The 20,411-nt window shown below is 41.9% G+C and overlaps 1 protein-coding gene across 9 annotated transcripts in view; it reads right to left on the reverse strand.

Moving 5' to 3' along the window:
* The window catches only part of LOC127435282 (autism susceptibility gene 2 protein homolog), a 483,349-nt gene that overhangs the window by 35,698 nt on the left and 427,240 nt on the right, over positions 1 to 20,411 (reverse strand). For all 9 annotated transcript variants that reach the window (XM_051688652.1, XM_051688645.1, XM_051688677.1 and 6 more), the window contains one exon: positions 13,648 to 13,696. In XM_051688652.1, the coding sequence (XP_051544612.1) occupies positions 13,648 to 13,696 (49 nt within the window). The remainder of the gene's footprint in view (positions 1 to 13,647; positions 13,697 to 20,411) is intronic.

Below are 20,411 nucleotides of genomic sequence, written 5' to 3' on the forward strand. Positions count from 1 at the left end.
CAATCACAGCCCTCCATGGCACTTTACATGTAGGAGAGGCAGCCAGGTCTACCTGTAAATGGCTCTTCATATTTGAGATGCACTCCTGGGACCCTCTTATCCGGTCTCTCCCCAGCGAGGTTACACATCAGCGGGGTTCAGCGTCACACTCTTCCGCTGCTCTCCAGCGTGGTGCTAAAATAACAGCCACTCTTGGTCTGAATGGGGCCATTGGAGAGGAAGGCTGTTGAGAGGCCTATCCTGTGCTCGGCGCAAAGGGGAACAGATGCCTGTTTGATTAATAGAGGACCACACAGACTGGGATTTAAAAAATGTTCTTTCCTTCTTTTTTCAGTGATAAGAGGCTCATGCGGAGCTGTATTTGCAAGTGTCTTAGCATAGCTCAAAACGATTAATGACCGCCAGAATTTAAAATACGAGATCCCGGCACAATCTCTCGCTGAAGAGCGTCCCTCTGCGGTTTTCTACCATGTGTTGATTTCAGGGCTAATTAGCTTAACCTCACAAACGATCTCAGAGATGCAGGAATTCAATGTGATGAATGCAGATGGAATAGCAAGCGTCTACGGAGTTACTTAAATGCACAGAAGCATGTATTTGTACTTGGTGTGGCAGCAAGACTTATGGACCAGTCAAACAGTATGCATTCCTTCAACAGTCTGTGCTGTTTTTAATTGTTTTTCTATGAAAACATGTGCCAGATAGACGTCTTTGACCATTGCATCACATCTCAAGTTTTTTAGACAACTTTTCAAGTGAAAAGAACATGACAGCTGCATTTTATTCTGTCTCAGTGTTTCTGAACACAAGAACGTGTCCTGTCTTAATGCCTCTATATATTTTGAACACTGAGGAATTGATGAAGAGCCAAAAAGCTATTTAAAGGCACGCACAATATGCGTAACACATCGTAGAATGCCATACCACAACTAGTTTTGAGTGCACCTAAATCCTTTGAACTCGAACAAGCATGGGAGTGCTATCAAATTGTTCCTGGTCATGTAATTCTGTTCATGTAACCTCCATCCTGTGCTCGGCCACAGAATTCCAGTCTTTATAAGATACTTCTGAACTGCTTCCCAAAATGTCGAATCCACTACAAGCATGTTTGCAATATCCATCTAGTCTAGCAATTCGTCTCTGCCAGTGACTGAACGTTATCCAAGCTTCATGTTTGGCCACAAGCAACAACCATCTGGCTTTCCGAACAAGCATAACAATGTTTTCTACAAATAGCATTGACTTCAAACACAGGGCACAATTAAACAAAATGCCAAAAATCTCATCCTGACGTCTTCTTCAAACAGGCGATAAAGAGCTATGCGTACATATTTGATATTCACTGCCTACTCAAGCCACTTGCTCTCTTGCAAAAAAAAAAAAACGAAAAAAAAAAAAAACGAAAAAAAGAAAGTTTTGTAGCTACCCTTCAGCTTGACTGATGGTTATCCCAGCCCTAGGGGGAGCGATCGCATTGGGGATAGTTAAACGAGCTCCAGCAATCAACTCTTGAAAGAAACCAGTCATTAGCTGGCCCACGAGTGCTAAAATTACCCAACAAAAATAAATGCAGACTCCTGAGAAGGCCTGACCTCAACTTTACAAGCAGCTATCCTCGCTGTAGGGCTCCTAGATCATCTCAAGAGAATTGGTCCATCACTTTCTGGTCCCAGGGTGGCCCTGACACAGGATGGTTTAAACAGGCTTAGATCTGTAGCCCTGGGTAAGCTTACTGTGAGGTGGAAGTCAGTAACACTAAGCCTAGCCAACTATGAAAGAATGCCTTCACAGTGAATGCAGGGATTAGAGATGTGCAAAACTGCATATTTTCAACATTGACTAGGTGGTGGGTTGTCTGAATGACTAGCCAGTCTTAAAGAAACCCTGTATAATTAGTTTGATTAAGGGTCATATCCAAAAGATCTCACATCAGACATGTTTTTAGGGGCCGTTCACACAGCATACATTCTTGTGGTCAAAAACAGTGGGACAGAGCACAACAGAATGTGAAGCCCTCTTCCAAGTTAATTGCATGCATTGGTAAGGTTAAGTTCAGTCAGTTATGGGTCAACCCCTGTCCCACTAACCTCTGCAAATTAGTGATACAGCAATATCAATGCCTCCCATACCCAGTCAGCTTAAATGCATGACAACTGATATACCATTTCAGCAAATGGCCAGATGTCAACAAACCAAAACTTGAATTAAATGAAAGTGAAACAAACATGTTGAGATGTTCAAAAAACAACTCCCGCCAGTGAAGCTAATAGTTAGCTACAGCCAAGGTAGTATGGAACGGCCCTGCTGCCTCTCCACATAAATAGAACATGACAAGGAAATAATCATTTAAAACGTCATAAATATTGAAAGGAAATTAAAATAATTTGTGGAATAGCTTAGTCGACAGGGTATATTTTTCTCTTTGCGCAGTGCAAAACGACCAAGCATACGGAGGGTGGAGGGGAAGAAGTAGATAGCTTCAGTAATTGCTTTTTCTACCCCTGAAGAAGCTTCCTGCCTTTTATCAAAAAGGCAATCTCTGTCAGTAATGGCTCAATTAATAATTAAACACATGTTTTATCTACTCCACGCTCCTGCTATTTATTTTCATCTTGCTGACAGGCAGAACTACACAAACAGGGTTAGTGCTATCAATGAAGAGGAACATTCATAACACTCGCTTTCCAGAAATGTAAGGAAAACACAAACGCATGCATACATGAACCAGCCAGTCAATAAAACAAATGGTAATATGCTCTGAGATGGCGTGGAGAAATAATAAAGAGATATGAATGCCATGCTTCCATTTGAGCTGAAGTTGCAGTTTGGTTTCAGAGCCCAAGTGGGACCTAACAACATTATGAAACCCTCACACTCCAGAAGTTTTGCATATCTAAAATATTCACACTGAATACAAGAAGCTTCAGAGTGTGTGTATTTGTAGGATAGAAATATCTTTTTTTTTTCTATGCAGTAATCTCAACAATTTCTCAGATTATGTTCAAATTTGCCAAAATCTGAAATCAAAAGTCACATAAGAGATTTCAATATGAACTCATACATGTGAGACAAAGTTGATACGTAAATTAAACATGAGCTATGAAGAAGCAACCTCTGACATTTTGGTCTGGGTAGAAAAGAGCGCGAAAGAGTGGACGACGAAAAACAAGCATGAACAATTGCTTAAACAAAGGACAACGGCATTCTATGCTTATCAAACGACACGCAGGGCTAAAAGACTAGCAACAGCGTGATACGTGCTCGTACAAAAGAGCAGTGGATAGCGAGAACATTTACACACAACAGCTGGCTGAGCTTATTAAACAAACGCAGATCTATTTCCATCCGTACAGGCTACAGAAACCTCTGCAATGACTGGTGGGTTTAATATTAGCTGCTAATCTGAAAATATATGGCTCTTTGATTCATACGCTCTCGAGGTCACCCGTCCAGCCCGACACTGACTCCTCTTTCTCCATGCATCCACAATCCAACAGCTGCAAAGCTGATTAGCTGGTCAAGAGGTCAACCTCTATTCATTATTTAATGGGCAAGAGACCACAAACACTGCAGCACTAAGGTTAGCAATGCATCAGCATTAACCTCAGTGGATGAGAAGAGCCACATACAAACACGGTGTCATTCTCCATTGCTTCCCCCAAATCCCCAGACCCCTGCTGGCCTCCACTCATTTTTCCCTCCCTCTCTCTCTTTGCCCGTGTGGGAGGGGCATTGAGCAAATGCATTTTATATTCTGCAGGGTTGAAGAGGGAGGGCGTGTGCGGAGGAGGCTCCTCCGCTGAGGCGGAGCAGGGAGCAGACTTTTATTGACATGCAGCAAATAGCGGGTAGGAACAAAGGCCACTCAACGGCTATTGAATCGTGGGCCTGCAGACAGAGTGCTTGATTAGCGATTCGACACGGAGACCCTGAGCCGTGTAGCATATAATGAGTGCTTAGAGAATGACCCAGCAGCTCCCTGGGGAGGGCAAGGAGAAGAGGTGGGGTGGGGGGAGTAGAATCCATCCACCGAGGAACTGATCTGGCCAAATGCGTTCAAGAAAAACTGAACATTATGTGTGACGGCCAGACATAACCCTTATTAGGAATACCTCAGCAAAAATGAAAATTCTGTCATATAATTATGAGTAAATGAGTGCTTAGTACATTCCTTTTCTTAGGCTGGTGCACAGGCTGATTTCAGCTACCACTGATTTAACAGCAAAAACCACATGGCCAAGGCACATTATCGATTTGATCTTGTGTGGTTGTGGCACTGGCTGTTACCCCCCCCCCCCCCCTTATTTTTGGTTGCTTTCCCACTCTCTTTCTTCCTTTGTTCTACAAATCTAATCCAGTATGTGTGGGCCGGTAAGTTTAATGGAAACAATTTATTAAGTCCGGCTTAAAATGCCATCTGCTGTTAAGCCTTCCAAAGCCACTAAGCTTCCAGTTTGGCCCGAAGCTGGCGGTGCTTCTCGCGTACAGTAACACGTTGTTTAAAATGAGCACAACGGGTCAAAATTAATCAGGATTAGCAAACCAAAAATCCACTTCACAAATGGCTTTTCACCACAATCTTCCTTCTCTATCCCAGCATGCCCCTGGTTTGCCTGACAGACCTCACACACAAAACGGGTGCGTCATCGTTTTGTTGCAACTATTCTGTCTAACTCTGCTGCAATTCTAGGCTCATCCAGTATTCTGCGACAATTTCAGGCTCATCCAATTGGAGCTGATTGGGGACCTCTATTACCCATGCCTATAAATAGTAGTGATGTGCGAGACTAGTCGACTAAATGGCACTGATGCTGCAAGTCGACAGTGAAATTGCTAGTTGGACAATATTTTTCCCCATTAACCTGTTCAACATTTTTACACAATTACATCTGGCTATATATTTTTACAAAGGATGTGCTTAAATTCCTGTCATGTTAATGTTATATTTTAAATATATATTAATATCATTAAATATAATTAATAATACACATTAAAAAAAGAGGATATCTGGGGGCCTGGGTAGCTCAGCGAGTAAAAACACTGACTACCACACCTGGAGTCGTAAGTTTGAATCCAGGGTGTGCTGAGTGACTCCAGCCAGGTCTCCTAAGCAACCAAATTGGCCCGGTTGCTAGGGAGGGTAGAGTCACATGGGGTAACCTCCTTGTGGTCGCTATAATGTGGTTCGCGCTCGGTGGGTCCCAGAGTCAGCGCTGTCAATCTCGTCCGTCCCAGAGCCAGCGTTGCCGGCCTCGTCCATCCCAGAGCCAGCGTTGCCAGCCTCGTCCATCCCAGAGCCAGCGTTGCCAGCCTCGTCCATCCCAGAGCCTATGTTACCTACGTCGGCCTCTACGGCTTCGCCCCCTCGAGTCTGCCATGGCTCCGCCTTCTATGGCTTCACCCCTCGCACCTTCCATGGCTCCGCCTTCCAAAGCTCCGCCCCTCGAGCCTGCCATGGCTCTGCATTCCACGGCTCCACTCCTCAAGCCTGCCACCGCTTCGCCCTTCGAGCCTGCCATGGCTCCGCCTTCCGCGGCTTCTCCTTGGTCTCTTGGCCATCCACCCGATCTGGTCTGGTCTCATGGCTGTCCACCTGATCTGCACTTGTCTCCTTGGTCTCTCAGCCGTCCACCTGATCTGCTCTGGTCTCCTTGGTCTTCTGGCTGTCCGCCTGATCTACTCTGGTCCCCTTGGTCTCTCGGGCGTCCACCCGATCTACTCTGGTCTCCCTGGTCTCATGGCTACCCGCCTGATCTGCACTGGTCTCCTTGGTCTCTTGGCCAGCCACCTGATCTACTCTGATCTCCCTGGTCTCTTGGCCTTCCGCCTGTTCTGCACTGGTATCCTTGATCTCCGGCTCCATCTTGGCCCTGCCTCCCTGACCAGCCTTCCTTGGGCTTCAGGAGCCACCCATTGGGGGGGGGGTGTCTATCATGATTCACTGTTGTTTGCCTTGTGTTTCTCCTGCCATCTGTTCCTCCCCGACTACATTTCCCATAATTCCCTGCCCTCATCACTGCCAGCTGTCCTTGATTGTCCTCACCTGTGTTTCATTAACTCATTAGTCTTTGTGTATATAATGCCCTGTTGTTTGCTTGTTCTTTGTCAGTTGTTATGTGTTTAGACCTCCTGTGTATGACCAGTACCCTTTGTGAATGTTTCCTTTGTTCCTGTGTTTTTCCATCGTGGATGTTTCTTTTGTTCCTGTGTTTACCCCGATATTTTGTACTTTGTTTACTTCACTTCATTAAACTCTTTTTAGCCGCACTTAGTTCCAACTCTCATTACTTCCTTCCAAACGTTACGTCAAACGTTACAGTCGTGTGGTGAGTTGTGCGTGGATGCCATGATAAGATGTGCGGATTGACTGTCTCAGATGCGGAGGCAACTGAGATTCGTCCTCCGCCACCCGGATTGAGGCGAGTCACTACACCACCACGAGGACTTAGAGTGCATTGGGAATTGGGCATTCCAAAATTGGGTAGAAAAAGGGGAGAAAAAAAAAGAAAGAGAGGATATCTGGAACAGATGCATACGAAGTTTAATTTCACTTCTGGCCATGAGTGCTTCTTCCCTCTCTTGCTCGTGGTGCTTGCAGGAAAATGTTCGCTCACAAGACGAGAAAAGTAGCAATGGAAAACACTTTGGTGGTGGTGCAGGAAGCAGATTTCCAAAACCTTGGCTTGTTATGGATGTTTTCACGTTCACAAGTTATTCGCAAGTTATTTTCCTGCCAAGCGGGCTTTATCAAGTGCAGGATAATTGCCTCAGGTGAGTTAGATCCCGTCTTTCACTGGACCATGTTGATGTGTTCATTTTGTTCATCAAACATGAATGCTCTGAGTAGGTAGCCTATAAAATGACAATGTTAGGCCAGGTATGCCAATATATATACTTTTTTTATTATTATTTTTACCCTGCTGATCAAGAACACTAAATTCAAAGATGTGCTGACTGCTTAACGGGTTAAACCGTCTTTTATTTTGTGCATTTCTCACAGGCCGATTTTTTTTTCTATCCTGGCTATTTTATTTTTCATCCCAGCTGTTATTGGTTAACATTCTTATTCTATCTATTAGATCAGTGGCTAATGCATGTCCTGAAATATGTGCAACTTTTCAGTGCATTTTTTCTCTCTCTTAGATTTGGCTTACCTGTTAGTTGTTTTCAACAATGTCCTGACTGTTTTAATATACTTAATATATTTTACTTGGTGAATTCCGTTTAGAACAGGCTATTAGGATTGCTCTATTGGTGCTGCAGTATTCACTCAATTATTTTCAATAAATATGCCTGTATTCTCTAATGTTGATTCAGTGAATGCGTGTCATGTTCTATATTTAATGTACAATGATCATAATGCAAGGTAAGCATTTTGCAGATAAATGCACCTTTTCAGCAGAATTTATGCTAAATTGGGATGTTGGAATAGATTAAGTATTTTAAATGGGTCACATTAACACAATGTTTTTTTACCGTTTACTGAATTTTTTTTAACTATATAAACTAGTCAAAATTTACGTTTAAACGTCAGTGAAATTAGTTGTTATGCACATCCCTAATAAATAAGTAGAGACTGTGGGTGCGAGGAGCTTCCCCTTTGTTTGGTGACCATGCTGCCAAAATGCCACTTGTTATATGTTAAATGACAAACAAAGGACAATGGGAGTTGCCTTGGAACGACTCATGAGGAAAAGAGGTACAATATGAGCTTCAACAACAAAACTGATGGACAAAATTGATGAGGAACTTAAAAGAGAAAAATTCGATACAGACAAGTTAAAAGAATTGTGTTCAATTAAGCCCAAAATAAACAAGTTTGGTTCAATTGGTTAAGAGTGTAGAAGAAGAAACAAATATGGAAGATTTGGAAAGGGATGTGGAAGTAGCACAACAATTTGCTAATATAATATGTATTTGGAAAATTAGAATTAAAAAGAACATTGCGAGAAGAAAAGGAATCATCAGATAGCCTACATCAAGTGTTAGATAAGAACAAACTGGAAGTCCAAACAATAGCCACGTTTCCACTGTAGGACCAAGCCGTGCCTCCTCGGGGCTTATTCAGGGCCAATGGCCTTTGGGGATTGAGGCGGGGTCAATGTCAAAGGCAGAGTTTGGCTAGATACTCATGCTGCATTTCATTCAAGTCGGATGTGGGAAATACCTACTTGAATTCTCCAATCTCCGACCATAGAGGAATTCCATTGCCAGATAATTGGAAAATGACGTTTAAACAACCAAAACTGCGAAGCTCCCGTTAGCATAACAGGGGTTTGACTGTCACCAGAGATGTCTCCAAGCAACCCAACTGATAAACAATGCTACTATGCTAGCATTTGTGCTAAAGGTGTACGATCATCAAAAGAGAGTTTAATGTTCTGTGTTTGTGTCTCTGCAAAAGTTTGTTAAACAAGCTTTAATATCCTGTAATGTAGGAACTTTGACTCATTGATTGATATCATTTAATAAAAGTGAATGTTTATCACTAACTTTGCACATCTCTGTGTGTCGACATGTTTGTGTGACGTCGCGCACCTGCATCTCAGCAAAAAAATTGCGGACACATTACAAATCCATTAAGATGCACAATGGACAAAGAGGTGTCCAAAGGAAGAACTTTATATGGTTCGAGATCATGGACGGTGTGCTGGGACATCATCCCGCTGTTAGTGGAGAGACCACTCGGAACACCATGGCATTTAAAGTCATGAGTTGTCAACGTTAAATTATCTTGCTAGCTAGTTAACGTTTACATACAATATAAACTTGATATTCTAGATAACTAGATATCATGAATGTTTGTTTTGATTGTGAAATGGGTGGGGTGTGTGACGTTTGCACCAGGGCGGCATATTAAGGTTGAGTTTTAGGGTAACGGTGCAGAGCTTTTTGGCCTGATGGTGGGAATGCAGAGCGATTTTGGTCTCGTGGCTCGAGGTCCGAGGCTATTGGCCCCGGCTGACCAGTTTATGGCCCTGGTTCGCACTGGCCTGATAGTGGAAAAGCGGCTATTGTAGAATTGTATGAACTCGTAATTTATACTTTTTTTTAGGGGATATAAGCAAATGGCAGAATTTTGGAGTCAATATCAAACAAAGATTCACCAAAATACATCACTGTAACTTGGTTTAGGTTGGGAAAGGAGGAGGCAGGAACCGGCTAAACCGTCAAAATAATGTTTAATGAAAACAAAAAGACACACAACATAAACACACATGGCAGATGCATGTGGCTCTCTCTCTCCCGAACTGCCGCATTCGCTGCACTTATCCCTCTCCTCGGCTGATTAGCCGTGACTACGCATGCCCGGCCCGGCCCTCCTCCTCATCACACTCCTCCCTCCTTTGCCTCAGGCCGGGGACGCTGCCCTTCTGGCCCCGCCTCTCTAGGGCTGGGGATGGGGACAAGGGGAGAAAAAAAAAAAGAGGAGAGGGAAAGAGCAAAGTGAAGCGACAGCGAGAGAGAGAGAGAGTAATAACCTGGTTCGCCGGTGCCTAGATATGCTGTCGCCCGGCCCTCAGCCACTCCCCAGCCTCTGATGAATGACAGCCGCTCCTCCACGGGCGGACCGGAGCAAGTCCCCTGACCCCTGGTGGATGAAACGCCCCTCCACGTTTTGGTGGATGATAGGGAACTCCTCCGCCCCTGGCAGCAGCTCCATCGCTCCAGGCGGATGGCCGCGGCTGCTCCTTTGGGTTGGCTGGTAGTGGCGAGGACTCCACGACAGCGCATCCCTCCTCCTTCCCGGGCTTCGGCACCAATGTAACATGGTTTAGGTTGGGAAAGGAGGAAGCGGAAACCGGCTGAACCGTCAAAATAATGTTTCATGAAAACAAAAAGACACACAACATAAACACACACATGGCAGCTGCATGTGGCTCTCTCCCGAACTTCCGCATTCGCTGCACTTATCCCTCTCCTCAGATGATTAGCCCGATTGGGGGCCGGGGGAGGCCCCGCCCTCTTCCTCGTCACAGTCACTGAGCAAAAATCCTACCTGAACGGAATGGCAGCCAAGGCCATTTCATGTTTATCCTTGTCTGATGCCAACTATGACCTTGCCATACAACTACTATTGAATCAGTTTGGCAGAAAGTATCTTGTCATAAATGCATGCAACACACTTTACTGATAAGTAAAATGAAGAGAAAGAGACCAACCCCCACCCAACTACACTTGGGATCTCTAAGTTACTGTGGGGTCATTACTGTGATATTAGTAGATGCTGTACGCTGTTCAAGGACCAACAATGGTTTATTTATTTATTTATTTATAATTTGATGCCATATCAGCAGCAATGGCTATATTCATGGCAAAAACAACAGTATTTAAATTTAAACATTGTTTACAATAATTTAACAATTTTGTCTTAAAAACAATCAATATACAAAAATATACATATATAACAATAATAACAATAGTAATAATAACAATTATATTGAATCTTTCAGTTTAATATATGATAGAAATTCTAAAATTATTCCAGGAGAAACCTTTTTAAAAATGTCCATTAATCTACTTTCTGAATAAAAACGTTGTCTAATATCATTTAGAAATGGACATTCTATTAAAATGTGTTTTACACTCAAGAAATTCTTACATAAATCACAAACCGGTTTCTCTTCCCCTTTCAATAAGTATGAATGAGTGAGTCTTGAGTGACCAATTCGACATATTGTTTATACGACCTGGTCATATCTATTTGCAAAATAATAAGAAACTCCTTGATTTAGTACTGGGTTCACCTCATGTAGTTTAGGACCAACAATGGTACCTTTTATAGCTCTGCTTTAGCTGTACACTAGCTCAAAAAATTAAGTATTTACACACAGACTTAGAATGTTTGTCTTTCTAAAAAAAAAACTCCAATAAATTAAGTATAGTAATCTAACAATATCTCAAAATTAGCCACAACTATTGTGCACAAATCTGAGAGTGAATTCACAATGGGTTCATTTGGGAAAAAGAAAAACCTGGCACTGCTTGTAGGAGAACAAGCCTCTTAAAAAGTAAGGAAAAGCATAGCAACCACAGTAATTATATAAGTATTGATTACCGTAAAGCTAAACATCTGTTAAGCTGATAAAAAACTTGTATGTCACCACAGTACTTGACTGAGGGCACAAAATCAATCAAACCAAAAACCAGAGCGCAATAAAGCTGTTTAGAGAAACAAAGATACATGCATATTTGCATAAGCAGCACCACATGCAAGCTGAGGTGTTTTCCCCTTGATGCAATTCTCTAATTCAAGGAATGAGCCAAGCAAGTGATCAGCCTGCCAGAAGTACTCCAGGGCAGACCAATTTGGGGATCAGAGCTGAGCGAGCTTTAGATTGGTCTCGGCGGACGTACTGTAATGGGACACATATGCTGCTATGGCCCCAAATCTAGAATAACAGCCCAGAGGAATAGTACATTCCATGGAAAAAACGTCTGGACAACCCAAATTCAACTGCGACAACAGAAGAACAAGGGTAATGATACATTCCTTGCTGAGTGCTTCTTAAGCTATTGTAAGAAGAGTGATCATGGCAACTGGAACAGCAAATGAAAAGGCATGTGTGCTACTGACATACATGAAATTCTAAAATAAATTCAACAACCAGCTTTACGATTTCAGGCAAACACTTAACTTGATGCCCTAGAGCTCTAATAGTTGAAGAATTCTGGAGCAGTGAGCCAAAGGCTTCTAGCTGAGACCTTAGTAAGATGATGTATGACATACTGGAACTACAGTAAAACCATATGGATATCAATGGCTACAAAGTCTGAACTGGAACTATCATGAAACCAAATGCATATGCAAAGTTAGGAAGTCCATATTGGAACTATCAAGAAACTTCATGGATATCCAAAGTTATGAAGTTCATATCGTAACTATCGTGAAATCTCATGGTTATCGAAGGTTATGGAGTCTCTGCATGATCTGTAATCTCCATAGACTGGCTATCAATAGACTAATACAATAATATTTCCTCCCTACAGTCTTAAATCACTTAATCCACATATTCCCACTCTTGGTTTTGAACTATTTCCTAATCCTAATCTGGCACTCCGCTAACACTTTCTGCTTTAACCACATCATCCCTATGATCCCTGGGGAGCGGGAAATGGGATTTTCATGAGACAGAGGGAGTGTAATTCTCCAGCAATAATCCCAAAGATGCATGTTTGCTTGACACACATTAGCAGTAAAATGTAGTTAGACCCTGCATCAACCCTAACCCAGATTAGGCCACATGTAATGGCAACAACAAGCTGTAGTGCTCAAGCCATATGCTCTGATCTACTTTCACACATGCAATGTGTTGCCAAATTCTTTTTCCGTCAAGTATGTCTGGAAGTCTTTCCCAGACATGCTTGAAATTGACTTTATTTCGGACCCCGATAGTGGTCACAAGTTCTCCTCTTCCCCTGATCTTGACTTGTCTCCTCTCGCTTCCTCTTTTCTCTGTTTTTATAGAGTGGGGTGGGGTGGGGGGGGGGGGGGGAGGCTCTGTAAAAGACTCATGCCAGGCATCAAAGCTATTGCATTAAACCCAACAGCTCCTGCGCACTGTGCAACAAACAGAATTTGTTTCACAATTGAGTTCCCTTACAACATCTGTATGTGAACCAACCCCAAAAAAATTATTTCAAGGCCACATTACTTTTGTTCTGAGTCAAACTTTGACTACTAATGGAAACACAGTAAAAAGGGACTCAGATCAGCATTAAAATCAAACTTCTGTCAGTAGCCACTTTAACACAGGGAAAAAAACACAAGGAAACATAAGCATCATTTCTCCATTTTTAGAATCTTTTAAAGCATTTTAAGCGGCTTTTGCTTAGTGAGGGTTATAGGGCATCTGAAATTTTGCCATTTGGTGTCTAGCGATGTAAACTGTAACCCCTTCTGTTGAGTCTGGTCACCCAATATGTACTGATGCCCTGCGTGGACACATTTACTGAAGGCTTTCTACGCATCTACAAACATTAGTGGTATTCCCAGATTATCAAGGCTCCATTCTTCTCAACTTCCAATTACCCCTTTACACAATACAGTGCAGTGTGTGCTCCAAAAAACAAACAAACCCTGAAACACATCATTTGAGGTCAATCTAGAAGAGATGTTTGACTTGGCTTCCAAGGCCAAATCTCTTCAAAATTCATGAACAAAATTTATAAAAGCAACAAAGCAAGAGAAATGTTACTCCTGAGAATTAAGTACAGCTCTTAAAAGGCTTACAGTGGCCTTTGGAACCTATTGGTTATTGTCAGGCTTTTGAGGAAAATACATTAACTTTAACACCACTAACAAGAGTCATTCACCAAACTGCAGCCTGAAATGTGTAGAGTTCCTTGGAATGAGAAATAAGGAAACAAGTCTTTTGTTGTGGACATTTCTCAAAACCAGTTAATTGTGAATGGAGTGAAATCTGAAACTAGCTTGTAGTTCCTATAGCTCAACCAAGCCAAGTTCATGGATTCGATTCCTAGGGAACACATATACTGCTAAAATAATGTATTCCTTCAAAAGCAATGTAAGTCGATTTGGACAATAGTCTCTGTCAAATGCATAGAAGGTAAATGCTTAATCATGTAAAATACATTCAATGCATGTAAAATGTAAAACACTTAAATGATGATCCAAGCTCTTACCTTTTGGTGTAGTAGGCGAGAAGAGCTTCTCTGATCCTACATCAGATGCCTGCAAACAGAAGTGAAACACATTAAGAGAGCTACAACAATCTACAGTATGTTCATTTAAGGCACCATGTAAGCTGCATTTCAGTCCAATTTTTCTTTTCTTAAGGGGTAGAGACCACAACATTGGGGGGCACTGTTGGGCCACCATAAAGATGCCTGCCCGCCCCCCCCAAAAAAAAAGAACAGAGAAAGGAGATGAGAGGCAAGAAAAATAAAACAGAGGAGAATTATATGAAATTAAAAGCTTACAGATAAAGTAAAACAATGTATAACTGTTTAAATCAAAGAACTTTGCATCGAGGCAAGTTGTGCTATTCCTCACACCCTTATTGTTAACGGGTTAGCAAAAGAATACTTGTGGACTGTGACATCACAGATGCACAACTCCAACCTGCAGATTAGAATAGGAAAAACACATTCTTCCTACAAAGTGACTTAAGTGGTTCGTAGACTAAACATGAGTCTCCTTTTCCTTCCCCTACATGTACCAGATTGTGTAGTTTCTGGCAAGTAGCAAGTAAAAGAAAACATGCCATGCAATTAAAACAACAAACACTCATTGACAGTCAGGACATGGGACTCTTAAAGAAATCTTAAATTCTTTGCACACAATGCACATGGGCAGTTAAGAATGGCAGCATAGACATTACACCTTTTCTTATAACAGAACAATTTACCAATATACCATACACTGTGGATCCAACCAAAAGAGACGGAATGTCTATGTTTAAATCTTTGCTTATTCTGTATATATTTATACACAGCATATGTATGTTTTTTTTTTTTTACAGTGTTGAGTCACAAGCAAAGCAATGCCAAACTTTATATTTTCAAAATCAACTACAGTGCATCCGGAAAGTATTTGCAGCGCTTCACTTTTCCCACATTTTGATATGTTACAGCCATAATGCATTTGTTTCCAAAATGGATTAAATTAATCATTTTCCTCAAAATTCTACAAACAATACCCCATAATGACAACGTGAAAGGAGTTTGTTTGAAATCTTTGCAAATTTATAAAAAAAAATAAATAAAAAAATAAATAAAATCACATGTACATAAGTATTCACAGCCTTTGCTCAATACTTTGTTGAAGCACCTTTGGCACCAATTACAGCCTCAAGTCTTTTAGAGTATGATGCTACAAGCTTGGCACACCTATTTTTGGGCAGTTTCTCCCATTCTTCTTTGCAGGACCTCTCAAGCTCCATCAGGTTGGATGGGGAGCGTCGGTGCACAGCCATTTTCAGATCTCTCCAGAAATGTTCAATCGGGTTCAAGTCTGGGCTCTGGCTGGGCCACTCAAGGACATTCACAGTGTTGTCCCGTAGCCACTCTTTTGTTATCTTGTCTGTGTGCTTAGGGTCGTTGTCCTGTTGGAAGATGAACCTTCGCCCCAGTCTGAGGTCCAGAGCGCTCTTGAGCAGGTTTTCATCAAGGATGTCTCTGTACATTGCTGCATTCATCTTTCCCTCAATCCTGACTAGTCTCCAAGTTCCTGCCACTGAAAAACATCCCCACAGCATGATGCTGCCACCACCATGCTTCACTGTAGGGATGGTATTGGCCAGGTGATGAGCGGTACCTGGTTTCCTCCAGGCATGACGCTTGCCATTCAGGCCAAAGAGTTCAATCTTTGTTTCTCATGGTCTGAGAGTCCTTCAGGTGCCTTTTGGCAAACTCCAGGTGGGCTGTCATGTGCCTTTTATGGAGGAGTGGCTTCCGTCTGGCCATTCTACCATACAGGCCTGATTGGTGGAGTGCTGCAGAGATGGTTGTTCTTCTGGAAGGTTCTCCTCTCTCCACAGAGAAACACTGGAGCTCTGTCAGAGTGACCATCGGGTTCTTGGTCACCTCCCTGACTAAGGCCCTTCTCCCCCGATCGCTCAGTTTGGCCGGGCGGCCAGCTCTGAAGAGTCCTGGTTGTTCCAAACTTCATCCATTTACGGATGATGGAGGCCACTGTGCTCATTGGGACCTTCAATGCTGCAGAAATTTTTCTGTACCCTTCCCCAGATCTGTGCCTTGATACGATCCTGTCTCAGAGGTCTACAGACAATTCCTTGGATTTCATGGCTTGGTTTGTGCTCTGACATGCACTGATAACTGTGGGACCTTTATATAGACAGGTGTGTGCCTTTCCAAATCATGTCCAATCAACTGAATTTACCACAGGTGGACTCCAATCAAGTTGTAGAAACATCTCAAGGATGATCAGTGGAAACAGGATGCACCTGAGCTCAATTTTGAGTGTCATTGCAAAGGCTGTAAATACTTATGCACATGTGATTTCTTCGTTTTATATTTTTAATAAATTTGCAAAGATTTCAAACAAACTTCTTTCACGTTGTCATTATGGGGTATTGTTTGTAGAATTTTTAGGAAAATATTGAATTTAATCAATTTTGGAATAAGGCTGTAACATAACAAAATGTGGAAAAAGTGAAGCGCTGTGAATACTTTCCGAATGCACTGTATATTTTCCAGAAATAAAGCTGCACCTGAATGTAAGTCGTACCTGGTCAAAATCACATTATTGAGAGAAAAAAGGGTTACATGCAGCAGGCAATATGACTTGGGAGAAGCTGACTTCCCTTCAGCAAACAGGCATGCCAACTCACTCCTTGAAGAGTACCTCAAGATCTACGCATCGAATACCGTTGTTGCTGGCTCATTTTAATCCGGAGCATCTGCTTTAAGTAATCGTGTGTAACAGTTTTTCACATTCTTTTTGTTTTATGAAAAACATATGTAACTATGCCGTTTACAAATAAATTGTTTTCGGTCTGTGAGCGAAACAATATGCTTATTGTGTTCATTCATTGACTATAACGACTGTCAATCATAGATATTTGTGATATTTCCAACCCTATTTGCAATGCACTAATCGTCCAGATCACTGACTAAATGTTTTAGTAGGACAATTCTGAAACGTCATTTTGTGGGGATGTGAGGTGTTGCGTTTGACAGTGGTCTAGAGTTTGTCAGCACAATAATGATATGATGGACAGAATATTTAAACTGGTTGCATAAAATACTTGGTAAAAGGCAACAATTGTAGTGAGCAAAATAGCATCTCAGAATGTACAACATGTCAAACCTTGAGGTGAATGGGCTACAACAGTAGAAGACCACATAGGGTTCAACCTCTGTCAGCCAAGAACAGAAAGTTGAGGCTGCAGTGGGCACAGACTCACCAAAACTGGAGAGTTAAAGACTGGAAAAACATAGCCTGCTCTGATGAATCTGGATTTCTGCTGAGTTACACAGATGGTAGGCCCACTGTAGCCTCAGCTTTCTGTTCCTGGTTAACAGAAGTGGAACCCGACGTGACCTTCTACTGTTGTAGCCCATCTGCCACAAGGTTCAACGTGTTGTGCATTCTGAGATGCTATTCTGCTCACTACAATTTTATAGAGAGGTTATCTGAGTTACCGTAGCCTTTCTTTCAACTCGAATCAGTCTGGCCATTCTCCATTAACCTCTCTAATCAGCAAGGCATTTCCATCCGCAGAACAGTCGCTCACTGGATGTTTTTTTATGTTCACATTTCTCCCCATTCTGGTGGTTGATGTGAACAATAACTGAAGCTCCTGACCAGTATCTGAATGATTTTATGCATTGCACTGCTGCCACATAATTGGCTGAATAGACAATCGCATGAATAATAGGTGTACAGGTGTACCTAATAAAGTGGTCACTGAATGTACTTTGAATAGGCTACTTTAAAATGCTACTACTGTCTACAGCATTTTTTATGTTTTTATGTGTTTGTAAGCAAATGTGTTTTTGTGTGCAGTGTGTTTGACCGGCCAACATCAATTACATATTAATTATATAAACGATAAATCGCAGGACCTTTCGGATTATGAAAAAACAACTTAAATTCTAGAAAAATTGGTAGCTGTTAGGTTGTCTGAATCACTAGTCTGAAAGTCCAGTCACTTAAGGAAGCACAGAAAAGTTATAGGTTTAAAGGATGTCTGAAAAGTTACATCTGTAAATGTTCCCCCCTTAAGCACAGTCACAAAAAATATTAAAGCTAAAAAAAATTATGAAAAAACTTTCGATCGGCTAGTCAACCCTTTCTAACCGACTAGTTGATTGTTGGATGACTAGTCGACCATCTTGGCCAAAACTAATTAAAAGCCATCTCTTATCAAGCTTTTCTGGATGATTAAAAAAAACAAACAAACAAACAAAAAAAAAAAAACAATTGCATTGTTTAACAAATGTTTTCAAATTTCAAAATATAATTATGGTTAATTCTGTTGCGAATATTAGCATGTATAATGCATGTCTGTAGAGCGTTTTGATTAAATTGACCAGTTTTTGAATTCTGGTCTTTCATAGACCAAGTTTGCTGCTTCATTATAACATTCTCCATGCACTCAAGGCTAATACCCTAAACCTCAGCAGAGACTAGACCCACACTGTGGCATAATTTCTGAGACCTCCGCTGACGTGAATCCTGGACTACATTAATAAAGAGCTCTATTTCAGCCTCATAATTCACCATGTCGTGGGACTAATTTTTCAGCAAGTGGGATTTTACACTACACAAGCTCTCTGTGTCTAAGCGCTGGAACATTTTCTCTCACATACCCGTAGGACTACATGAAAGAAAAGAGGTTCAGATGAAACCGAGGTCCGTAGCGTATGTATTAGCCTTCGGTTCAGGGCAAAGACGCACACCTTCAACGTTGTAAAGAGATTATCAATACAATGATCCATCTATGAAAAGTGTTCTTAAAACAAGAAAGGAACTGCCAATCAATATAAAAAACAATTACGGTTGCTACATTTCACCGTTTGTATTTTTTGCCAGTGGGCTGTTCTAAGTAGCAGCCTTTAAACAGTGTCCCTACAGGCCAGAGGTCAAAGGTCACTCATAACAAAGTCTTATGACATAGGGGGGTCATGAGGTTAAAGGAAAGAATGATCGAAATGAGCAGAAGAGGAGAAAGGAAAGAGAGAGACAGAAAAAAAAACAAAGCGAAGACCCGGGTCTCTGAAGGAAGCAGAGGGGCTATAACCATTTAAAAACTGAGGAAATTGAACCCACATTGCTGGGAGCCAAACAGCGTTGGCGGGGCCGCAGGAGGCCTGACCCGAGAGGACTTGTGATACTGGATCTGGAAGCAAGTGAGGCAAGGGCTGGGACTCCGAGACATAGAAACAGTCCTCAGCTCACGTCTCCCATTGCACTCATTAACTGTTGGCTATGATGCAGTCTCCTCTGGACCACGACATAACACGACTCTCAGAGGAGCCAGAGAAATGGACAGGCTGCGGAAGGAGGGAGGGAGGGAGTTAAAGGAAGATAAAAATAAAAAGGTCATGGGCCTGCCTGTGCTGAGACCTGAAGCTGTAAAGTGCCACTGGACTCTTTCAGGGAAGAAGAAAAGGGAAAGGGAAGAAGCAGAGGGTGTTCAAAATTCAAAGGAACAATTACAACAGTCAGAGTTCGGACTCTGCCAGATGTCAAGACATTTTACCTTCTCTTTTAATGTTCCTAAAAGTGAGTGATTTACAAGGTAGACAAAAACATTTTTTTAAAAAATATGCATACTGTAAGTGTGGATGTGGCCTTAAATTGACAAGTCTAACAAAAAAAAAATAATAATACTGTAGAGGTACCATGGTGCAGTGATGGTATCAGATAGTAATACCATGGTGCTCAATGATTACCATCATGGTAGTGTCCAAAACCAAAAAACAACAAACCAAACATGGACCTGTATAATATGATTCCAATATTGATATACCATAGTATTCACATAGCACTTTAGTGTTTCAAAGAATACCATGGTATTCCCATTATGGTAATGTCCAAAAACATAGTAGTACCATGGTACAGTGGCTCCAACATAAAAACAACAACAACAAAAACATTTCCTTGATTAAGGCCTTCTCAAATTTGCTGAATGTAAACAAAACCAAAAAATGGTGCAATAAATCTGTGGAAAGACACAATATAAATAGCAAAATACTAAAAGATGGCTGATCTGTTTCCTCCCCAGCTCCTCCCTCCCTATGCCTCTCTATTCACCTCTGACACCCTGTTGGTTCAGTGTCAAAAGAGGGTGGCACTGCAATGCCACTGGAGGCTTCAGAGAGGAAGGAGTGGCACTGGTGCGATGTCATGCTGCCAGCGGCTAGCAGGCTGGCCAGATGGCATCAATTATCATCAGAGAGAGAGAGAAAGAGAAAGAGAGAGAGAGAGAGAGAGAGAGAGAGAGAGAGAGAGAGAGAGAGAGAGTCCAGCATCATGGCCTGAAGAGGACTGCCATTGAGTCCTCAGATTAACCTAACAGTAACAGGTTGACCTTTACAACAAATACATACATGCTAGCATGTTGGTTGTGCCTCTGTTTTATCATTGTCACTCCAACTCCCCCTGCTTCCTCCATCAACAATCATACCTCAGCCATTGTTTTATAGCCATCTCTCTTTAAGGGATAGTGCACCCATGTTGTTCCAAACCTGTACAAATTTGTTTCTTCTGTGGAACTCAGAATTCAGTCTCAATCACCATTCACTTTCGTTGTGTGGAAAAAAATATGCAATAAAAATGGTGATTGAGGCTAACATTGTGCCAAACATCTCCTTTTGTGTTCCAAAGAAGAAATAAAGGGGGAGGGGGAGTAAATAATGAAAGACTTTTTAGTTTTGGGCGAACTATCCCTTTAAAGGTAGAATGTTGTCCAAAGCCT

The sequence above is a fragment of the Myxocyprinus asiaticus genome, chromosome 4 (genome assembly GCF_019703515.2).
Source record: "Myxocyprinus asiaticus isolate MX2 ecotype Aquarium Trade chromosome 4, UBuf_Myxa_2, whole genome shotgun sequence".
NCBI lineage: Eukaryota > Metazoa > Chordata > Actinopteri > Cypriniformes > Catostomidae > Myxocyprinus > Myxocyprinus asiaticus.